General features: G+C 42.4%; 1 protein-coding gene across 1 annotated transcript in view; it reads left to right on the forward strand.

The window, feature by feature from the left end:
• Positions 1–19,841, forward strand: part of LOC110527653 (receptor-type tyrosine-protein phosphatase T) — a 511,724-nt gene that overhangs the window by 101,641 nt on the left and 390,242 nt on the right. The window contains exon 2 of the mRNA XM_021609068.2: positions 18,108–18,233. Coding sequence (XP_021464743.2) covers positions 18,108–18,233 — 126 coding nt within the window. The remainder of the gene's footprint in view (positions 1–18,107; positions 18,234–19,841) is intronic.

Genomic DNA, 19,841 nt, shown 5'->3' on the forward strand with positions numbered 1-19,841 from the left:
TTTGTCCAGGTGGAAAGGAGCAGTATGGAATGCGATTGAGATTGCGTAATCTGTGTATCTGTTTGGGCAGTATGCGAATTGGAGTGGGTCTAGGGTTAACGGGATGATGGTGTTGATGTGATGGCAACCAACGTATTAGTCATTAGGCAGGTTACATTCGCTTCTTTGGACACAGGGACTATGGTGGTCTGCTTGAAACATGTAGGTATTACAGACTCGGTCAGGGAGAGGTTGAAAATGTCAGTGAAGACACTTGACAGTTGGTCCGCGCATGCTCTGAGTACATGTCCTGGTAATTGTTGTTGTTGACCTGTTTAAAGGTCTTGCTCACATTGGTTACGGAGAGCGTGATAACACATGCGTGCTTCAGTGTTGCTTGCCACAAAGCGAGCTTAAAAGGCATTTAGCCCATCTGGTAGGCTTGCGTTACTGGGTAGCTCGCGGCTAGGTTACCCTTTGTAGTCGGTAATAGTTTGCAAGCCCTGCCCTGCCACATCCGACTATTCATTCTTAGTCCTGTATTGACGCTTTGCCTGTTTGATGCTTCGTCTGAGAGTATAGCACGATTTCTTACTGCGTCCAGATTGGTGTCACGCTACTTGAAAGTGCCAGCTCTAGCCTTTAGCTCGGTGCGAATGTTGCTGTTATCCATGGCTTCTGGTTGGGATATGTAGCATTTTCTTGTTTGCTTAAGGCCTCATAAAGCTTGTTGAGTGTGGTCTTAGTGTCAGCATCGGTTTGTGGTAGTAAATAGACGGCTACGAAAAATATAGATGAAATCTCTCTTGGTAGATAGTGTGGTCTACAACTTATCATGAGGTACTCTACCTCTGGCGAGCATTACATCGATACTTCCTTAATATTAGACATTGCTCACCAGCTGTTATTGACAAATAGACACGCACCACCACCCGTCATCTTGCCGCCGTAGCTATTCTGTCCTGCCGATGCATGAAAAACCCATCCAATTGTATATTATCCATGTCGTCGTTCAGCCACGACTCGGTGGAACATAAGACATTACAATTTTTTATGTCCCATTTGTAGAATACCAGCAAATCTAAGAAGCGGTAGATCTGTTCTATATGTGCTATTGATATGCTTCCAGTTTTTAAGTTGTATTTTTACGTCTTTTACTTTCAGTTTTACACATTAGCTTCAAAAACCTGAAACAACAATATGTTTGGTTATGGAAAATATGTTTCACTGTGGTTTAGATGGTACAATGATTCTCTTCACTATACTAGCTTATTTTGTCACTAACTAAAATGAGGTGAACTATTTCTGCATTGTGCAACTTTTAAGCTAATTTCCTGCAATTCTCCACATTTTGCCATGTCTTGTGTGTTTTCATGTGATATTTGAGTGACTCAAACAAAGACCAATCAGCTAAAAAACATTAGCTGACATCGACTAGTTGATCTGGACATTTCTGACAAGTTATAAAGAGCTCTCTAAGGTCTGCAATGACTGACATAACAAGAGGAAAATAGCAAATACCACCCTGCATCCCACTTTCTGGCTTGCTTCTGAAGCTAAGGGTTGATCCTGGATGGGAGACCAGATTCTGCTGGAAGTGGTGTTGGAAGGCCAGTAGGAGGCACTCTTTCCTCTGGTCTAAAAAATATCCCAATTCCCCAGGCAGTGACTGGCACTGCCCTGTGTAGGGTGCCGTCTTTCGGATGGGAAGTTAAATGGGTGTCTTGACTCTCTGAGGTCATTAAGAGTAGGGGTGTTAACCCCAGTGTCGTGGCTAAATTCCCAAGCTGTCCCTCATACCATCATGGTCACATAATCATCCCCAGCTTACAATTGGCTCATTCATCCCCCTCCTCTCCCCTGTGACTGTTCCCCAGGTCGTTGCTGTAAATGAGAACGTGTTCTCAGTCAACTTACCTGGTAAAATAAAAAAAGGGGTGCTGTTTTTATGAGTGAGTTTTATATATTGTTTTATTTAGCACTACAACACTTCTCCACTTTGACTCACACTCTCTTCCTCCCTCCACTGTGACTGACCATGAGTCCAGTAAAATGAAACTAACAAGATATTCTATTTATGCCCCAATGTGCCTTGCAAATAATAGGCTACAGCAACTGACGTATTGCCAATTTAAAAACCTTGATTCACTTTCTAATTATGGGCTGTTGTGTGTAGATGGGTGAGGAAAACAAATCCTTTAATACATTTTAGAATTAAGCTGTAACGTAACAAAATGTGGCAAAAATACGTTCCGAATACAATGGAAGGGATTCAGACCCCTTGACTTTTTCCATATTTTGTTACGTTACAGCCTTATACTAAAATATATATATTTTTTAAATCCTCTGCAATCTACAAAGATTACCCCATAACAACAAAGCGTTGTTTGCAAATGTATTAAAAATAAAAAACAGATACCATATTTACATAAATATTCAGACCCTTTTCTATGAGACTCGAAGTTGAGGTCAGTTGCATCCTGTTTCCATTGATCATCCTTGAGATGTTTCTGCAACATGATTTCAGTCCACCTGCGGTAAATTCAATTGATTGGACATGATTTGGAAGGGCACACACCTATCTATATAAGGTCCCACAGTTGACAGTGCATGTCAGAGCAAAAACCAGGTCGAAGAATTTGTCCGTAGAACTCCGTGTCGAGGCACAGATCTGAGGAAGGGTACCAAAACATGTCTGCGGCATTGAAGGTCACCAAGAACACGGTGGCCTCTGTCATTCTTAAATGGAGTTTGGAACCATCAATATTCTTCCTAGAGCTGGAACCCCAGCCAAACTGAGCTATCCGCGCAGGTGACCAAGACCCGATGGTCACTCTGACAGCACTCTAGAGTTCCTCTGTGGAGATGGGAGAACCTTCCAGAAGGACAACCATCTCTGCGTCACTCCACCAATCAGGCCTTTACGGTAGAGTGGCCAGATAGAAGCCACTCCTCAGTAAAAGGCACATGACAGCCCACTTGTAGTTTGCGAAAAGGCACCTTAAGACTCTCCGACCATGAGAAACAAGATTCTCTGGTCTGATGAAACCAAGATTGAACTGTTTGGCCTGAATGCCAAGCGTCACGTTTGGAGGAAACCTGGCACCATCCCTAAGGTGAAGCGTGGTAGTGGCAGCATCATGCTGTGGGGATGTTTTTCAGCAGCAGGGACTGGGAGACTAGTCAGGATCGAGGAAAAGATGAACGGAGCAAAGTACAGAGAGATCCTTGATGAAAACCTGCTCTAGAGCACTCAGGACCTCAGACTGGGGTGAAGTTTCACCCTCCAACAGGACAATGACCCTAAGCACACAGCCAAGACAATGCAGAAGAGGCTTCGGGACAAGTCTCTGAATGTCTTTGAGTGGCCCAGCCAGAGCCCGGACTTGAATCCGATCTAAAAATCTCTGTAGAGATCTGAAAATAGCTGTCTAGCAACTCTCCCCATCCAACCAGACAGAGCTTGAGAGGATTTGCAGAGAAGTGTGCCAAGCTTGTACCATCATACCCAAGAAGACTCGATGCTGTAAACACTTTGTTTCAACAATGTACTGAGTAAAGGGTCTGAATACTTATGTAAATACTTATGTCATATAGTGCATTCTGACATCACATGCATAAAACAACTAACGCCTGGGATGACTGTTAGAGGTATTCACACACACGTGTGAAAATATATTATTTTCCCCTAACCCTACTACCCCTCCCCTAATTGGAGTAAACTAATGGACAACAACACTTAGGCTTCTACTTGCAGCTTATACATACTATATATATTTAATGGACACAATGTATTTTACAATAGTTATCATTTTGTTTTTATTCCCACCCTTCAGCTCCACTCAACCCCTCCCATCTATCTCTTAACACCATCCATTTTTTATTTATATTTGCCATGTATTTTTCAACTGTGCTGTGATGTTTTACAAAAGTTCTGAACCTTTCTATTCTCGTAGTTTCTACAGATTGTAAATTAAAGATAAATATTTTTTCTAAAAGTATTATTATATTATTGATGAATTGACTATGATGTTTCAAATCACCTGGTAGTGCTATCTGCAGGGTTAGCTCCAGGTAAATGTTGCACTTATTCAACCATTCATGAACCTGCAACCAAAAACAAGCTACATATGGACAGTAGCAAAACAAATGATCTACAGATTCGGTGTCTTCACAGCAAAATCTGCAGAGCTGGGATGGTTGTATCCCCCATATACAATGCCTTGCGAAAGTATTCGGCCCCCTTGAACATTGCAACCTTTTGCCACATTTCAGGCTTCAAACATAAAGATATAAAACTGTATTTTTTTTGTGAAGAATCAACAACAAGTGGGACACCATCATGAAGTGGAACGACATTTATTGGATATTTCAAACTTTTTTAACAAACCAAAAACTGAAAAATTGGGCGTGCAAAATTATTCAGCCCCCTTAAGTTAATACTTTGTAGCGCCACCTTTTGCTGCGATTACAACTGTAAGTCGCTTGGGGTATGTCTCCATCAGTTTTGCACATCGAGAGACTGAAATTTTTCCCCATTCCTCCTTGCAAAACAGCTCGAGCTCAGTGAGGTTGGATGGAGAGCATTTGTGAACAGCAGTTTTCAGTTCTTTCCACAGATTTTCGATTGGATTCAGGTCTGGACTTTGACTTGGCCATTCTAACACCTGGATATGTTTATTTTTGAACCATTCCATTGTAGATTTTGCTTTATGTTTTGGATCATTGTCTTGTTGGAAGACAAATCTCCGTCCCAGTCTCAGGTCTTTTGCAGACTCCATCAGGTTTTCTTCCAGAATGGTCCTGTATTTGGCTCCATCCATCTTCCCATCAATTTTAACCATCTTCCCTGTCCCTGCTGAAGAAAAGCAGGCCCAAACCATGATGCTGCCACCACCATGTTTGACAGTGGGGATGGTGTGTTCAGTGTGATGAGCTGTGTTGCTTTTATGCCAAACATAACGTTTTGCATTGTTGCCAAAAAGTTCAATTTTGGTTTCATCTGACCAGAGCACCTTCTTCCACATGTTTGGTGTGTCTCCCAGGTGGCTTGTGGCAAACTTTAAACAACACTTTTATGGATATCTTTAAGAAATGGCTTTCTTCTTGCCACTCTTCCATAAAGGCCAGATTTGTGCAATATACGACTGATTGTTGTCCTATGGACAGAGTCTCCCACCTCAGCTGTAGATCTCTGCAGTTCATCCAGAGTGATCATGGGCCTCTTGGCTGCATCTCTGATCAGTCTTCTCCTTGTATGAGCTGAAAGTTTAGAGGGACGGCCAGGTCTTGGTAGATTTGCAGTGGTCTGATACTCCTTCCATTTCAATATTATCGCTTGCACAGTGCTCCTTGGGATGTTTAAAGCTTGGGAAATATTTTTGTATCCAAATCCGGCTTTAAACTTCTTCACAACAGTATCTCGGACCTGCCTGGTGTGTTCCTTGTTCTTCATGATGCTCTCTGCGCTTTTAACGGACCTCTGAGACTATCACAGTGCAGGTGCATTTATACGGAGACTTGATTACACACAGGTGGATTGTATTTATCATCATTAGTCATTTAGGTCAACATTGGATCATTCAGAGATCCTCACTGAACTTCTGGAGAGAGTTTGCTGCACTGAAAGTAAAGGGGCTGAATAATTTTGCACACCCAATTTTTCAGTTTTTGATTTGTTAAAAAAGTTTGAAATATCCAATAAATGTCGTTCCACTTCATGATTGTGTCCCACTTGTTGTTGATTCTTCACAAAAAAATACAGTTTTATATCTTTATGTTTGAAGCCTGAAATGTGGCAAAAGGTCGCAAAGTTCAAGGGGGCCGAATACTTTCGCAAGGCACTGTATATAACGTTCTATTGTTTGCAAGAATTTTGTATAATTTAAATTGAAAAATTATACGTTTTGAATCAGGCGTTGATTTGCGTATCTGTTCATAAACCATGTGCCATGGAATCGGTACATTGAAAATCTCTTCCCAACTATTTAGCAATCTATTTTGCACAGCTGTCAATTTTTTGGTCCTTAATTGAAACTGGTGTACTTTTTTATTTATTTATTCTTCAACCAATTTAGTTTTTTAATGCAGGGCCAACAGAGAAGTTCCTTAGTTTTTCCCTATTCCACTTGCCTCAAATAGGTCATCTGGGATATGACTAAAGAGTTAAATCAGGAAGATTTTTCCACAAATATACACGATTTTGCTTCCATGGTAATGAAAATATGTATCTAATTTGGCTAACTTTCTATCGGGATATGTATACCGAGTATGTCCACATCACCGTCAGACCATTTTATTCGTAAACTACACGGTAATGTAAAAGTAGTATTTTTTTGTTATCCAAAACGTAATATAGTAATTCATTTAGTTGTAACCCAGAGAGGTTAGAACAAGTATCTAGATCCTCAATGAGGCTGTGGAGCGACCCAAATTGTGGATATAAAAGAAAGCATGAATCATCAGCGTACAATGACACCTTTGTTTTTAATCCCTTGATTTCTAACTCCTTTGCATTATTGTTGGATCTGATTTTAATAGCTAACATTTCAATGGCCAAAATAAATTGTTATGCCAATAGTGGACAACCTTGTTTTACTCCTCCTGACAGTTTAATATTGTAAACTTACCGTTAAAAAGTGCCTTAGTATTTCAGTGGCCATATAGCTGTACCATGATATTTGCACTGCTACTAAGTTAACCTCCAATTGTTCACAACTATTCCACCCACTAAACTTTTGGCACTCATTTCCCTGCCTGTGTCAATTCCAAGCTGCACTGTTCATCAGATTCCTCTTCATAAACAATTTAACAATTGATAATGTGCTCACCCATCAGACTATTGTAAATGTATTCTTGTCTTTAGGCTAACTCTATTATATGTGTGAAATTAGTTTTCGATATACTGTAGTTTAGGTGTAATTTCAATTTCAATTTCAATTTCAATTAAGAATTTGTTCTTAAACTGACTTGCCTAGTAAAATAATAAAAACACACACACACCAATTTGTAATATACTATGGTTTGAAGAGGCGTGTCAGAGTTCGTACTCTCCCCCTCTCTAAAAGTTGTTACATAGGGAATTGAGCATATGGAACATACAGTGATGCCTTAGCGGCAGGTTTAATTGTTTTCATCCCAGCCAATAAAATGTAATATCAGCACAGCTGGGTCAATGGTAAACAGTAAAGCATCACAAACGCCCCTAAAAATCTGCTAAATATGTATAAGCTAGTTCCAGCGAGAGAGAGCGAGTGCTTGTTTATTCCACAGCTACATGACTAACACATGACATATCTGTCTCACGGCGAGATGGGCAACCTGAGTAGTAGGAGGATAATTAAGTGTTTGTAGATACGGTTCTACATGAAGGTCACACACAGGCATGGAGAGGCATACTAAAACACACACACACAAACAAACACACACACTCTGCCGAGACCCAGGGGAGGTGTACTAGCTTGCATACTAATCGCGCTGCTGGACCCCTGTTGAGTCCCTCTCTGACCCTGATATATCTGGGTGTCTTAACTACTGTCCACTGGCCCTTGTGAAAGCCGCATAATACACAGTTGAAGTCAGACGTTTACATGCACCTTAGCCAAATACATTTAAACTCAGTTTTTCACAATTCCTGACATTTAATCCTAGTAATAATACCCTGTCTTAGGTCAGTTAGGATCACCACATTATTTTAAGAATGTTAAATGTCAGAATAATAGTAGAGAGAATTATTTATTTCAGCTTTTATTCCTTTCATCACATTCCCAGTGGGTCAGAAGTTTACATACACTCAATTAGTATTTGGTAGCGTTGCCTTTAAATTGTTTAACTTGGATCAAATGTTTCGGATAGCCTTCCACAAGCTTCCCACAATAAGTTGGGTGAATTTTGGCCCATTCCTCCTGACAGAGCTGGTGTAACTGAGTCAGGTTTGTAGGTGTCCTTGCTCACACATGCTTTTTCAGTTCTGCCCACAAATGTTCTATAGGATTGAGGTCAGGGCTTTGTGATGGCCACTCCAATACCTTGACTTTGTTGTCCTTAAGCCATTTTGCCACAACTTTGGAAGTATGCTTGGGGTCATTGTCCATTTGGAAGACCCATTTGCGACCAAGCTTTAACTTCCTGACTGATGTCTTGAGATGTTGCTTCAATATATCCACATAATTGTCCTGCCTCATGATGTATGAACCAGTATGAACCAGACTTGTGGATGTTTACAATTTTTTTTCTGAGGTCTTTGTTGATTTATTTTGATTTTCCCATGATGTCAAGCAAACAGGCACTGAGTTTGAAGGTAGGCCTTGAAATACATCCACAAGTACACCTCCAGTTGACTCACATTATGTCAAATAGCCTATCAGAAGCTTCTAAAGCCATGACATAATAATCTGGAATTTTCCGAACAGTTTAAAGGCACAGTCAATTTAGTGTATGTAATCTTCTGACCCACTAGAATTGTGATACGGTGAATTATAAGTGAAATAAATTGTCTGTAAACAAATGTTGGAAAAATTACTTGTGTCATGCACAAAGTAGATGTCTTAACCGACTTGCCAAAACTATAGTTTGTTAACAAGAAATTTGTGGAGTGGTTGAAAACCGAGTGAATGTAAACGTCCGCCTTCAACTGTAAATACTCTATGCGCATATAAATGTACACACTCACAAACCTGCTTGCATAATATCACACACACATACACACTTTGAGCAGAGTAGTAGAGAGGGCAGAATTTGGAGTCAAGTGACACCAGCTGCCATATTGGAACACAACATCCTCTGATTTAAAATTTTACACCAATCCTTTTGGGAGTCTCCCAGTTCATGGTCTTTCAGACAAGCATTTGCAGAGGGTGACATTGAACATGACTATGAATAAGTGTGTGTGTGTGTGTGTGTTTGTATTTGTGTAAGCACTGCTCCTTCCCCACCTGCCATCGATCGTAGATAATAATTACATGGATCATTGTGCAATTGCTGTTGCTGCAGGAGAGGTGAAGGCCAAATTAATTGCAAACAATCTTTAAAGGTATACTTTGGGATTTTGCTAATGAAGCCCTTTATCTACTTTCCCTGAGTCAGATGAACTCATGGATACTAAGTATACTTAGAGCATACAGATGTAGGATCTGAATTTGAGCCAGTTTGCTACAGCAGGAAAATAATCCTGCAGCTTCAGGAATTGTGAATTATTATGTGGATTACATTTCATTGAAACAAAATGTTGCTACATTTTTTGTTCGGGAAAATCAAGTCTGACATTTTAAAGGGGAAATTACATACGTTAAAAGCCTTTTAAAACCCTGAATACACTACAAGTTTGCATTTCCTGCTGGGCAGGAAAATTCTCAGCAACAAAAGAGTGATCAAATTAAAATCTGTACAATAGTGTTGTTATGAACGTATAGTTTAGACAGTATTTAAATATTTCAAGTACTCAGACATTGAGGATGAAAGGGGCAGAAAAAGAAAAGAAAAGCAGATGAGGAAGTAGAGAAAGAGACTAAGATAATAACTAAGATAATAAATAAGAAAGGAGAGACAGAGAGAAAAATAAATAAGGAAGAAAGAGAGGGAGGGAAAGAGAGATATTGACAAAAGAGAGGATACTGAGTAGGAGGGAGAGGAGAAAGATAGCAGGAGACAGATAATCAAATTAGACCCGTGGAGAAGAGATAGATAAAGAAAGACAGTGAGAGAGAAACAGTCCTAGAGGCGGCGAGAGAGAGAGAAAGAGAGAGTGTGACAGCCAAGAACAAATCTCATAGAAGAGGGGGTGTACCTGCTACCTGCTCTAATGAGGATCTGAGAGCGTGGCCAGTCAAGGCTCTTCACCCTCCTCCCCGAGCCTCAGCTTGCACCGGGGTCAGCCGCCCAGGGCCAGTCCCTGTCAAGATCCCCCCGCCTCAGCCACCTCATCCCCCCCAGCCTCAGCCCCACTACCTCCATCGGACTAGTTCCCTTTGATTATTTCATTATTTAGTCCGTATGGAGTCCGTAAGTGGTAGGACGGCTACTTAGAGACCCAATTACCACCGTAATCCCGCCAATCACAGGACGAATGGGGCATGAGGATCGAAATCAGCAAACAGTACAATAACCTATCGTTTTGTATCCTTCTTATCCCAGTGTTTACCGTTTAGGGTCTTATTTTTAAAAACAATGGATTCCCAATTTCTACCTCTTTCTACGAGACATTGAGCGAAACGTATTAGAGGTTCTGGAAAGACTTTGTGCCCAGTGACTCTGTGACAGGTTGGGAATGCACATTGGGTTCCCGAGTGGCAAAGAGGTGCTAGAGGTGTCACTACAGACCCTGGTTTGATTCCAGGCTGTATCCCAACTGGCTGTGATTGGGAGTCCCATAGGTTGGCGCACAATTGGCCCTGTGTCGTCCGGGTTAGGGGTTGGCCGGTCATTGTAAATAAGACTTTGTTCTTAACCGACTTGCCTAGTTAAATTAATGTTTTTTAAAAAAGATGCTAGGCGGTAGTGTCAGAGTAAAATGTGAAGATATTTAATGCTAGGGCTTCTGTGGTGGATGAATAGCATGACAATGGGCCTCAGGATTGCGTCACGATATGTCTGTGCATTCACATATCTGGAAAGCAACAACATAGGACACATGTGAGAGCTTGTAGTGTTGTGTAGGTTGCTAGCTACCTTGTTGGAAGTTGCTGACTTCAGTGCTGCTAATAGAACTATAAAATGCTGTGGACTTTTCAGGAGAGGACTCTGCTTTAGTGCTGTGGAGTATGATGCTATGCAGTAGCTCCATCGCTAAAAGAGATGGATGTTTACATTCAATACCGCAGTGACCACACCAGTGCCATATGTACCATATTAATCAGAAAACTGCCTCTAAGCTAGGTGATCCATGGCTGTTATTTGCTATAACTCTCCTCTCCTGCACACTGAATACTGAATTATTTAGCTAATTGGTTAGCAGGCCAACAAAGCTCAATTATTAAGGAGGTTGCTGAAACCAAGTCCTGCTTAGGGGCAGTAGCACCACTGACTGAACCCTAGCTAGTGTTCAAATACATACACACACACTAAAGACACACAAGAACACACACACATCCTCTTCCACCACTGACATTCTCCAGGTCCCTTTTTTATTTTCTCTTTAAGACTAAAGTTTCATCTTGGCAAAGAAAGAGCCATCGCTGTCGGAGATTAAGGCGTTCAAATGTACATTAAAGGGGGAATCTGACAGCACGTTTCCGAGGCTTAAACATGGCTTTTTTCAGACTGGTCGATCATAGCCACTCACAACTTCTAACTGAGCCATCTCTCTCTCTGTCTCAGCTAGTCCCCTTTCACTCACTCACTCACTCACTCACTCACTCACTCACTCACTCACTCACTCACTCACTCACTCACTCACTCACTCACTCACTCACTCTCTCTCGCCCAGCTAGTCCTTTCTTTCTCTCTCTTTCACTCTCTCTCTCTCTCCCTTTCTCCCACTCGCTCTCTCTCTCCCCCTAGTCTTGGCGAGTCTGAAAGGGGATTCGAGGGCCTGTCTTTGGAGACAGCAAGCTGATACGGTGGCAGGTTTTTCCTCCCACTGACACTGTAGAGCTGGAGACAGCTCAGGCAGTTTCAAGCGACCCCGAGACTGTGTGTGTGTGCTGCCAAGGAGCTGAGCTCTCATTCATATTCATCCGGATAGATCCGCCAAGCGACTCTCCCTTTTCAGCTGCCTCCACAACCCCAGAGATGGATGAATGAGAGGGGGAGGGGGCGACACAGGGGACATAGTGGACTACACTGGGCCACAGCTTATTCCAGGGGTACCTTGGCTGTGCAGAGACATTTGAGAGTCACGCCTCGTCCTGCTAGAGACAAATAAGAGCTGGGCTATGGTTTTCAAAGAAGTCCCCAAAAGGGAGCTAGCCAGAAAATAATGAAAAGTTGAGGTAAGTCCTCCAAAATTCACCCACAGAGAAGGTGAAAAATGAATAAAGCCTCCAGGGGCTCTCAGTCAAAGTTCATAGTAAAGTCAGCATACTTTCTTTAGAAGTTAATGAATCACAAATTCAAATCTAATGCTAATAAGTGTCTCTACTGCAGCTAAGCTGAGGCTGATACATTGTATTTGATCTTTATTTAACTAGGCAAGTCAGTTGAGAACAAATTCTTATTTACAATGACAGCCTTCCCCCGGTCAAACCCTAACGACGCTGGGCCAATTGTGCGCCGCCCTATGGGATGTGATACAGCCTGGAATCAAACCAGGGTCTGTAGTGATACCCCTAGCACTGAGATGCAATGCCTTGGACTGCTTCGCCACTCGGGAGCCCCTGCCACATTGCCCTAGCATTCAATATATTCACATTAGCGAGGGCCCTGGGTGAGTCAAGGTTATTCACTCTGCTGCGCCAAAATCTTATTGACTGAGTGTGAGGTCTGTAATGAGCCCAGGGCTAACCCCTTCACCCGCTGGGGCTCTGAGCTCTTAAACAAGGCTTTAGCATCCCTCTGATGCCACCACGCGTCTTCTTCAAGCTCGTGGGTGACAGGGTGGTGGCAGTGGGTTAAAGGAGGGTGTGGGGGTATGGGGGGTGGTGGTAGTGGGGCTGTGAACAGAGTTTTTAAGTGGCTGAGGAGATATGGGCAGGCATGGTGTGACGGGCATTTACTGCAGCTAATTTGCTGAGTGACAGCTCATCTCTGAGGGCGCAGGGTGAAGAGGAGTCAGACGCTAACATTTAGAGTGTGACAAAGAGACACTGTAGCTCATTACTGTAACAGAAGGTGGGCTTAAAGAATCAACATTGGTGTTATTTTTAAGGACTCATACTTGGAGGAGAAATGATGGTGAATAATATTTTTCATAGAGTGTGCAAATTGTTGCATGGTGTGTGTATTTGCATAGTAGTGATACACTACATGACCAAAAGTAAGTGGACACCTGGTCATTGAACATCTCCTGATAAAATCATGGGCATTATTGTGGAGTTGGTCCCAACTTTGCTGCTTTAACAGCCTCCACTCTTCTGCAAAGGCTTTCCACTAGATGTTGGACCACTGTTGCGGGGACTTGCTTCCATTCAGCCACAAGAGCATTAGGTGTTCAATGGGGTTTAGGTCAGGGCTCTGTGCAGGCCAGTCAAGTTATTCCACACCGATCTCAAAAAAACATTTTTGTAGGGACCTTGCTTTGTGCATGGGGCATTGTCATGCTGAAACAGGAAAGGGCCTTCCCCAAACTGTTGCCACACATTTGGAAGCACATAATTGTCTAGAATGTCATTCTATGCTGTAGCGTTAAGATTTCCCTTCACTGGAACTAAAGGACCTAGCTTGAACCATGAACAACAGCCCCCGTCCATTATTCCTCCTCCGAACGTTACAGTTGGCGCTATGCATTGGGGCAGGTAGTCAACTCCTGGCATTCGGCAAACCCAGATTATCCTGTCGAACTGCCAGATGGTGAGGCTTGATTCATCACTCCAGAGAACGCGTTTCCACTGCTCCAGAGTCAAATGGCGGCAAGCTTTACACCACTCCAGCCGAAGCTTTGCTTGTGTGCGGCTGCTCGGCCATGGAAACCCATTTCATGAAGCTCCAGACAAATTGTTATTGTGATGATGTTGCTTCCAGAGGCAGTTTTACACACGCTATACGCTTCAGCACTCGGTTGTCCTGTTCTGTGAGCTTGTGTGGCCTACCACTTTGAGGCTGAGCCGTTGTCGCTCCGAGACGTTTCTACGTCACAGCTCTAGCAGGGCAGCTCTAGCAGGGCAGAAATTTGACGAACGGACTTGTTGAGGCCATTAAGGCCATTCTACTGCCAATGGTTGTCTATGGAAATTGCATGGCTGTGTGCTCAATTGTATACACCTGTCAGCAATGGGTGTGGCTGAAATAGCCAAATCCACTAAATTGAGTGTTGCCCACATGCTGTTGTATTACATAGTGTATGTGTGACTACATTTATTTAAATCTATCACCCTATGAAAGCACAAGAAACAGACGTTTATAGTTACATACTAGAGTGTGCTTTACTACACGTAGGTAATAATTTTTTCTAAGAGGAGAAAATGGCATGACATGCATTTTGTATAAACTCATTATTTTTATTAGTGCATTTTATGATCTGGGGTGCTGTGGTGAAACATTTGTCAATTCTAACCAGCCTGAGCAAGAACAGACAGCCTTCATTGGGGGGGGGGGGGGGGGGGGGGGATCATTTCTGTTGAGTCTGACTAAACAGAAATGAAAAGAGGGATACAAGTGAAAAAGGTGGAAAAGACACAGAGAGACAGAGACAACATCTGCTTTTCCACATCCTTTAGCCTGTGCTCTGATTGGCTGGAGGTGAGTGACCTGGTGGGAAGCTCTCTGGCCCCTGTGCCTGTGTTTTCTGCTGGCTTGGCTTTATAAAACCCCCACTGTGTTTCGCAGAAGGCCCAATAACGAGCATCCAAGGACACACACTGTTCTTCTCCCCCCTACAAGCACAGCCAGACCCAAGGACAGTGGGGAAGTGTCATACAGGTACTCACACAAACACACTGTATCCATTTCTGCCTTCACATATTTTCCTTTGCCCTCCTGTGGCCCCGCAACATTGGAAATTCATAGAAAAGCATAATCCCTGTGCCTAGTGCTATGTAAGGGATTTCTTGTTTGAAAGAATGACGGGTTTCCTTGTTGTGTATTAAAGGCAGAAAGAAGCTTGCTTTTCAGGCAGATTTCTTGTAGTCTTCCGTATTGTCTGTTCTTCCAATCCCTGGAATTAGGGGATCAGGACTGGCCTCCTATGAGGACACACCACCTGACTCACACAGGAGAGGAAAAGAGAGTCATTAATGCAAAGCTGCCATTTTAGTCGAGAAGTGGGATTAGTATGCAAATACTAAAATCAGAGAAGGGATAAAAAACGACTGACAACGTGCATAAATCTTGGAGGAAGAGTATTTTTACTGGGCTCGTGCGTTCCACACAACTTCTTAAATGGTTCGACATTGTGTAGTGTTTGTTAACGTTAGTGAGTTCTGATCCAACTTCTGACACCAGTTGACTTTGTTAGTTGTATGGATGAGGCAGAGAGTCATGTTAGCATATTTACAGTACAGGTCATACATTCAGATCATTGAACTGGATCAATACAGGATTAACCCTTTCCAGGATTGCGTTCACTAGCCATGTGGCCTAGAGGCAAGTTAAGCCAGGTTATGGTTAAGAAAGTGACAATTATTTATTGATACACTGTGAACTGAGATGTATCTCCAAAAGAGTATGTTTCATTCACATGAACCGTTATTGTCTTTGAAAAGGGAGCCTTTCAAAGCCTGAAGAGAGACGTAAAACCAAGAAGCATTGTCTCATTAACAGTTCATTATGTTCTGCCAATATTGTATGTATGTATCCAGAGATTTATTTACCATCCCTGAAGCCTGTTACTGACCGCTCATCAACCCAGCATGCTTCTTGTAGAGATGTTGACAGATTCCATTTCCAGGCAACTGTATCCTCTAGCATTTCTTATTGGAGAAGTCCAGGTAGTTTCTCCCCATCTTCTTCCGTTTGGTGCATGAACACCAAACATGACCCAGCTCTGACCTGATTGAGCTTGGAGAGCCTCTGTCCGATGCCTGGCTACCTATCCTACCTACAGCCTTTTTCTCCCCCTCTTCACAAGGTGATGGATGGGGATAGATTGGCTTAGGGAAATGGATTGTGTGGAGTGAGCTGCCAAGGTTAAAATGTGTATGCAAATTGGAAAATGTAGAATTAGTAGGGGTTGAGGGGAGCATCTAAATTGAATGAGTCATGTGTGTTATTAGAAGCGCTCTGTTCCTTTTGTCTGCCTTGTCATCTTTCTTCTCTCGTCTAATTCAGTGCTATGGGCGAAGCTGGATTCATTTCAAATGGGATATGTGTGTGAGTGAAAGCGAGTCTGCCTATGTGTGTGTTGAGTGTGTGTACAATATATGTATCTCACGCATTCAATCAGCCTGCTCCCTCTTGTGTTCTGAATCCTGTCCGAACGGATTGAATCCATTGACTTGTGTGTGTGTGTGTTTTCCTGAGCCATTCCAGGTACACAGTGACAACTAGAGAGGGGTCAGTGGTAAGTTGTTTGTTGTTTCCACTCAAGCGGAAAAAAGACCACAAACAGTGGTCCTATTGAGTCATGCATTCTCTAGTGAAACTAAGAATATGGCTGCATGGCATTTGTTAGGTCACATTTGTCCTAAATTGAGAGACACATTTTACATGACAAGACACTGTCCTGATATTCTGTATCTCAGTTTACTGCTAAATTAATGACAGCTATATTTGGCTATTATGGATGCTTACTGGTGTGGAAATAATAGCTTGAGCATCTGAGCCGTATACTAGCCTGCCTGGCTTGGAAATGCCGCCAGGGAGGGAAAATACTGAAAAAATGCATATGTTAGTAAACGCTGTAATTAAATCTTAGATGATGACAGTAAATTTAATGGGAGCTAACTAAGATCTTGTCTAAGTGAACAGAAAACAGACGCTTTAGCTGAGTTAGCCCCCATTGGTGTATGACATGGTAGGTCCTGTCAGTTTGGATTACAGTGGTCTTAAATGTAAGGTTATAATGATCAAAGGGTCCAATTGGGGCTCCAAAATGGATGAAAGACTGGAATGTTTTAGAATTGGTAGAGGGTCTTGGGCCCTGAATTGGTTGAGTATGATCACAAGATGGATGTGTATGTTTGTGTTTATCAACACTAATACTTAATTTATACAGAAAACACTTAACCAAATTAGCCCGGAAGAAAATCTGTCCAAAAAACTTATTTTAAAAAGAGATATGTAAAGGTTACAGTAAGAAATTCAACATTCGATCATCACTCACATTTAAATGTACTGTACAGTTGCATACTTTCCATTTTCTTTACCTTTTCTACCACAATAACATTTCAAAACAGATATGTCCAAAGACCTCTTTGCTGATCGTGTCGTCATAAGCTAGCAACCTCACTATGTAGACTCCCAAAATTGCAAAAATATTAATGTAATTATTTACAGTACATCGTAATCTGACAGCAATATTAATTGCAGCGCACAGATTCCCAAATTAAATCCTGAGGTGCGAACACTTATCTTTTCTGTCAATTTTATGGGTGTAAACAATGTCCTCTTTGAATGTAGAGACTGTGAACACACTCTACCATGCCTCTCAGTTCATTCAAACCTTACTGATGAAAGTGCTACATGTGAAACTCAATTTTATAAACGACGTCTCCACAGAGAGCCTAAAGAAATGCAGCTGCTGAAAAACCTTCCCATTACAACTCACTGTCTAACTAGCCTTAGAGATGAAAAGCCCCCGTTTTTACGCTAGCTCCTCCCCTAGGAGCAGATGTGGGTGCAGGTTGTAAGCAGGAGCTTTAACTGATCATCCAAACTGTTACTTATCTGTTGTGGGCAACTTATCAATAATGTATCAAATTGGTAGGCAACATTAATTAGAGGAGATGAAGGGCTTGGTGCAGCGAGTGGTTGTTTGACACTATTGATATGGAGAGTGAAAAGTTATTTGTTTTGTATGGTGTCCATATTAGGACAGCCTCAATCTCAGCAGTGAGACTTGGATTTATTGACCACAAAGAGATAAATGTTTGGGACCTTTCAGAATGGAACAAAATGAAAAATATGTCTAACAAAAGGCCACTGACACAAACTCCCCTCTCATTTGAATGGAATGTGCTCTTATTTTCCCATTCAGTACACAGGCAAGTCATTAGCCCCCAATGAGTGTTTAGTACTTGGCTTATGCAATTTTACAAATTTTATTCAAATCTGAAAGCGAGCTTTGCATCAAACGATCCACGCATAAAAGCAGCTCAAAAACACAAAACATTTGTGTAATTGACTAAATAGATAATGCACAAAACCCCCAAGAATTCCCTTTGAATTCTCTCATTGCAATTAAACCACGCATCTCAAAGAGTACATTTAATTAGACCGAGTTTCATCTTGCTTTCTCAATCCATGGCTTCTGGCTAGCATAAAGCCTAATGCGCTGGAAAATAATTATTTAACGGGGATGAAATAATGATGTGAGTATATGGCTTAATCGTGTTGACATATGCAACCCTACTCTTCTCTCTTCTCGTTGTGTCCTACAGGCAGCTGTTCATTTGAAGACCCCTACAGCAGCTGTGGCTACAGTGTGGCCCTCGGGACCAATGGCTTCGCTTGGGAGCAAGTCAACACTTGGGAGAGGCCCACCATGGACGCAGCTGTTCCCACAGGTACACAACGGGGCTTCCTCCTCTCTCCTATCCTGTATTGCTCTGTCACCCCTGTGTGTGTGTGTGTGTGTGTGTGTGTGTGTGTTTGTGTGTGTGTTTGTGTGTGTGTGTGTGTGTGTGTGTGTGTGTGTGTGTGCGCGTGTGTGTGTGTGTGCGTGTGTGTGTGTGTGTGTGTGTGTGTGTGTGTGTGTGTGTAAAAATGGTGGATCATTAACACGCTTTCGTCAGCTCATATTTCTTTCTTGTTCTCTCACTTTTCACCTGGACGACTATATCTGTCTTTTGGCTCTCTTTTCTTCTTTCACTCCCTTTCTTTCACTCTACAGAGAACTCTGCAGAGAACAACATTGACAAAGTCTTGTGTTTTCAGCATGGCAAAACAGTAACCTCGTAGATCAGGATGGTTCGTACGAGACTAGCAAAACAGGACACTTCAGACATATATATATATATATTTAAAGGGCGGTATGAATAAATCAACAAACAACAGGAAACGCCATCTGCCTTCTTATCCATGTCATCAGGGTAGGAGCGTCTAATCAAAGGAAATTGGGGCATCACTGCGTGTGTGTGTGTGTGTGTGTGTCTGTGTGTCTGTGTCTGTGTGTGTGTGTGTGTGTGTGTGTGTGTGTGTGTGTCTGTGTCTGTGTGTGTGTGTGTGTGTGTGTGTGTGTGTGTGTGTGTGTGTGTGTGTGTGTGTGTGTGTGTGTGTGTGTGTGTGTGTGCATGTTTTCCAGAGGTGTGGACTTGGGTCACATGTCTTGTGACTCAACTTGTAATAAAATAACTTGAGACTTCAGGACTCGGGACTCGACTTTGACTTGAGACTGATGACTAACTTTAACCTTGGGGTTAGCGTTAAGGTTAGCTGAAATAGGATTTTGAATGAGAATAAATTTTTACTCCCCAAAAAGTCCAGAAGATTCATGAAAACAAAGCTGTGTGTGCGTGCAAGAGTGTGCGTATGTGTGAGTGTGCACGTGTGTTAATGCGTACCATGTGTCTGTGCCCCTCTCTATGTGTCAACCACAACAAGCTGAGATGCAAGGGGGACAAGCATCTTCACTGATTGTGCATGGCATTTCATATAATGTCCTGTTGAACAATGCCGGACACAGTGGGCTCTTCAAAAAAAGGGAGAGATAGAGAGAGCAGTGAGGCTCAGAGACTCAGGAGGGGCTCAGGTGGAAATGGAGCGATGTTGATTATTTCTCACAGGAGGGATAATGAAGGAGGAAACTCTGCACTCATTCCTTTTTCCCTCCGAGGCTCATTGGTCATCCCCATCAGTGCGAGCCATCCTCCTTGTAACCAAAGCTCTTTCACCGCTTCAAAAGGAGTGCTATTCCGAGGGGATGGGTTCAGCTGTGGATTTTTGTGTGTTTGTTTTCTTCTCCTTCCTTTTGTAATGTCACGGGGTTCTTCTCATGTTGGGCCCCAGGATATTACCTGGAATGGGAGATCTGATGGTGGAGTTAAGAAGAGGCTGAGCAGTCACGCAAAGTCTCACAGACTGAACAAACTCATCGGCATATTTCTTGAAAGCCACGGATGACACGCTGAGTATAAAAGCCTTATCAGGTCTAAGCCCTTCTCCCGCGGTTTTCA

The sequence above is a fragment of the Oncorhynchus mykiss genome, chromosome 7 (assembly GCF_013265735.2).
Source record: "Oncorhynchus mykiss isolate Arlee chromosome 7, USDA_OmykA_1.1, whole genome shotgun sequence".
NCBI lineage: Eukaryota > Metazoa > Chordata > Actinopteri > Salmoniformes > Salmonidae > Oncorhynchus > Oncorhynchus mykiss.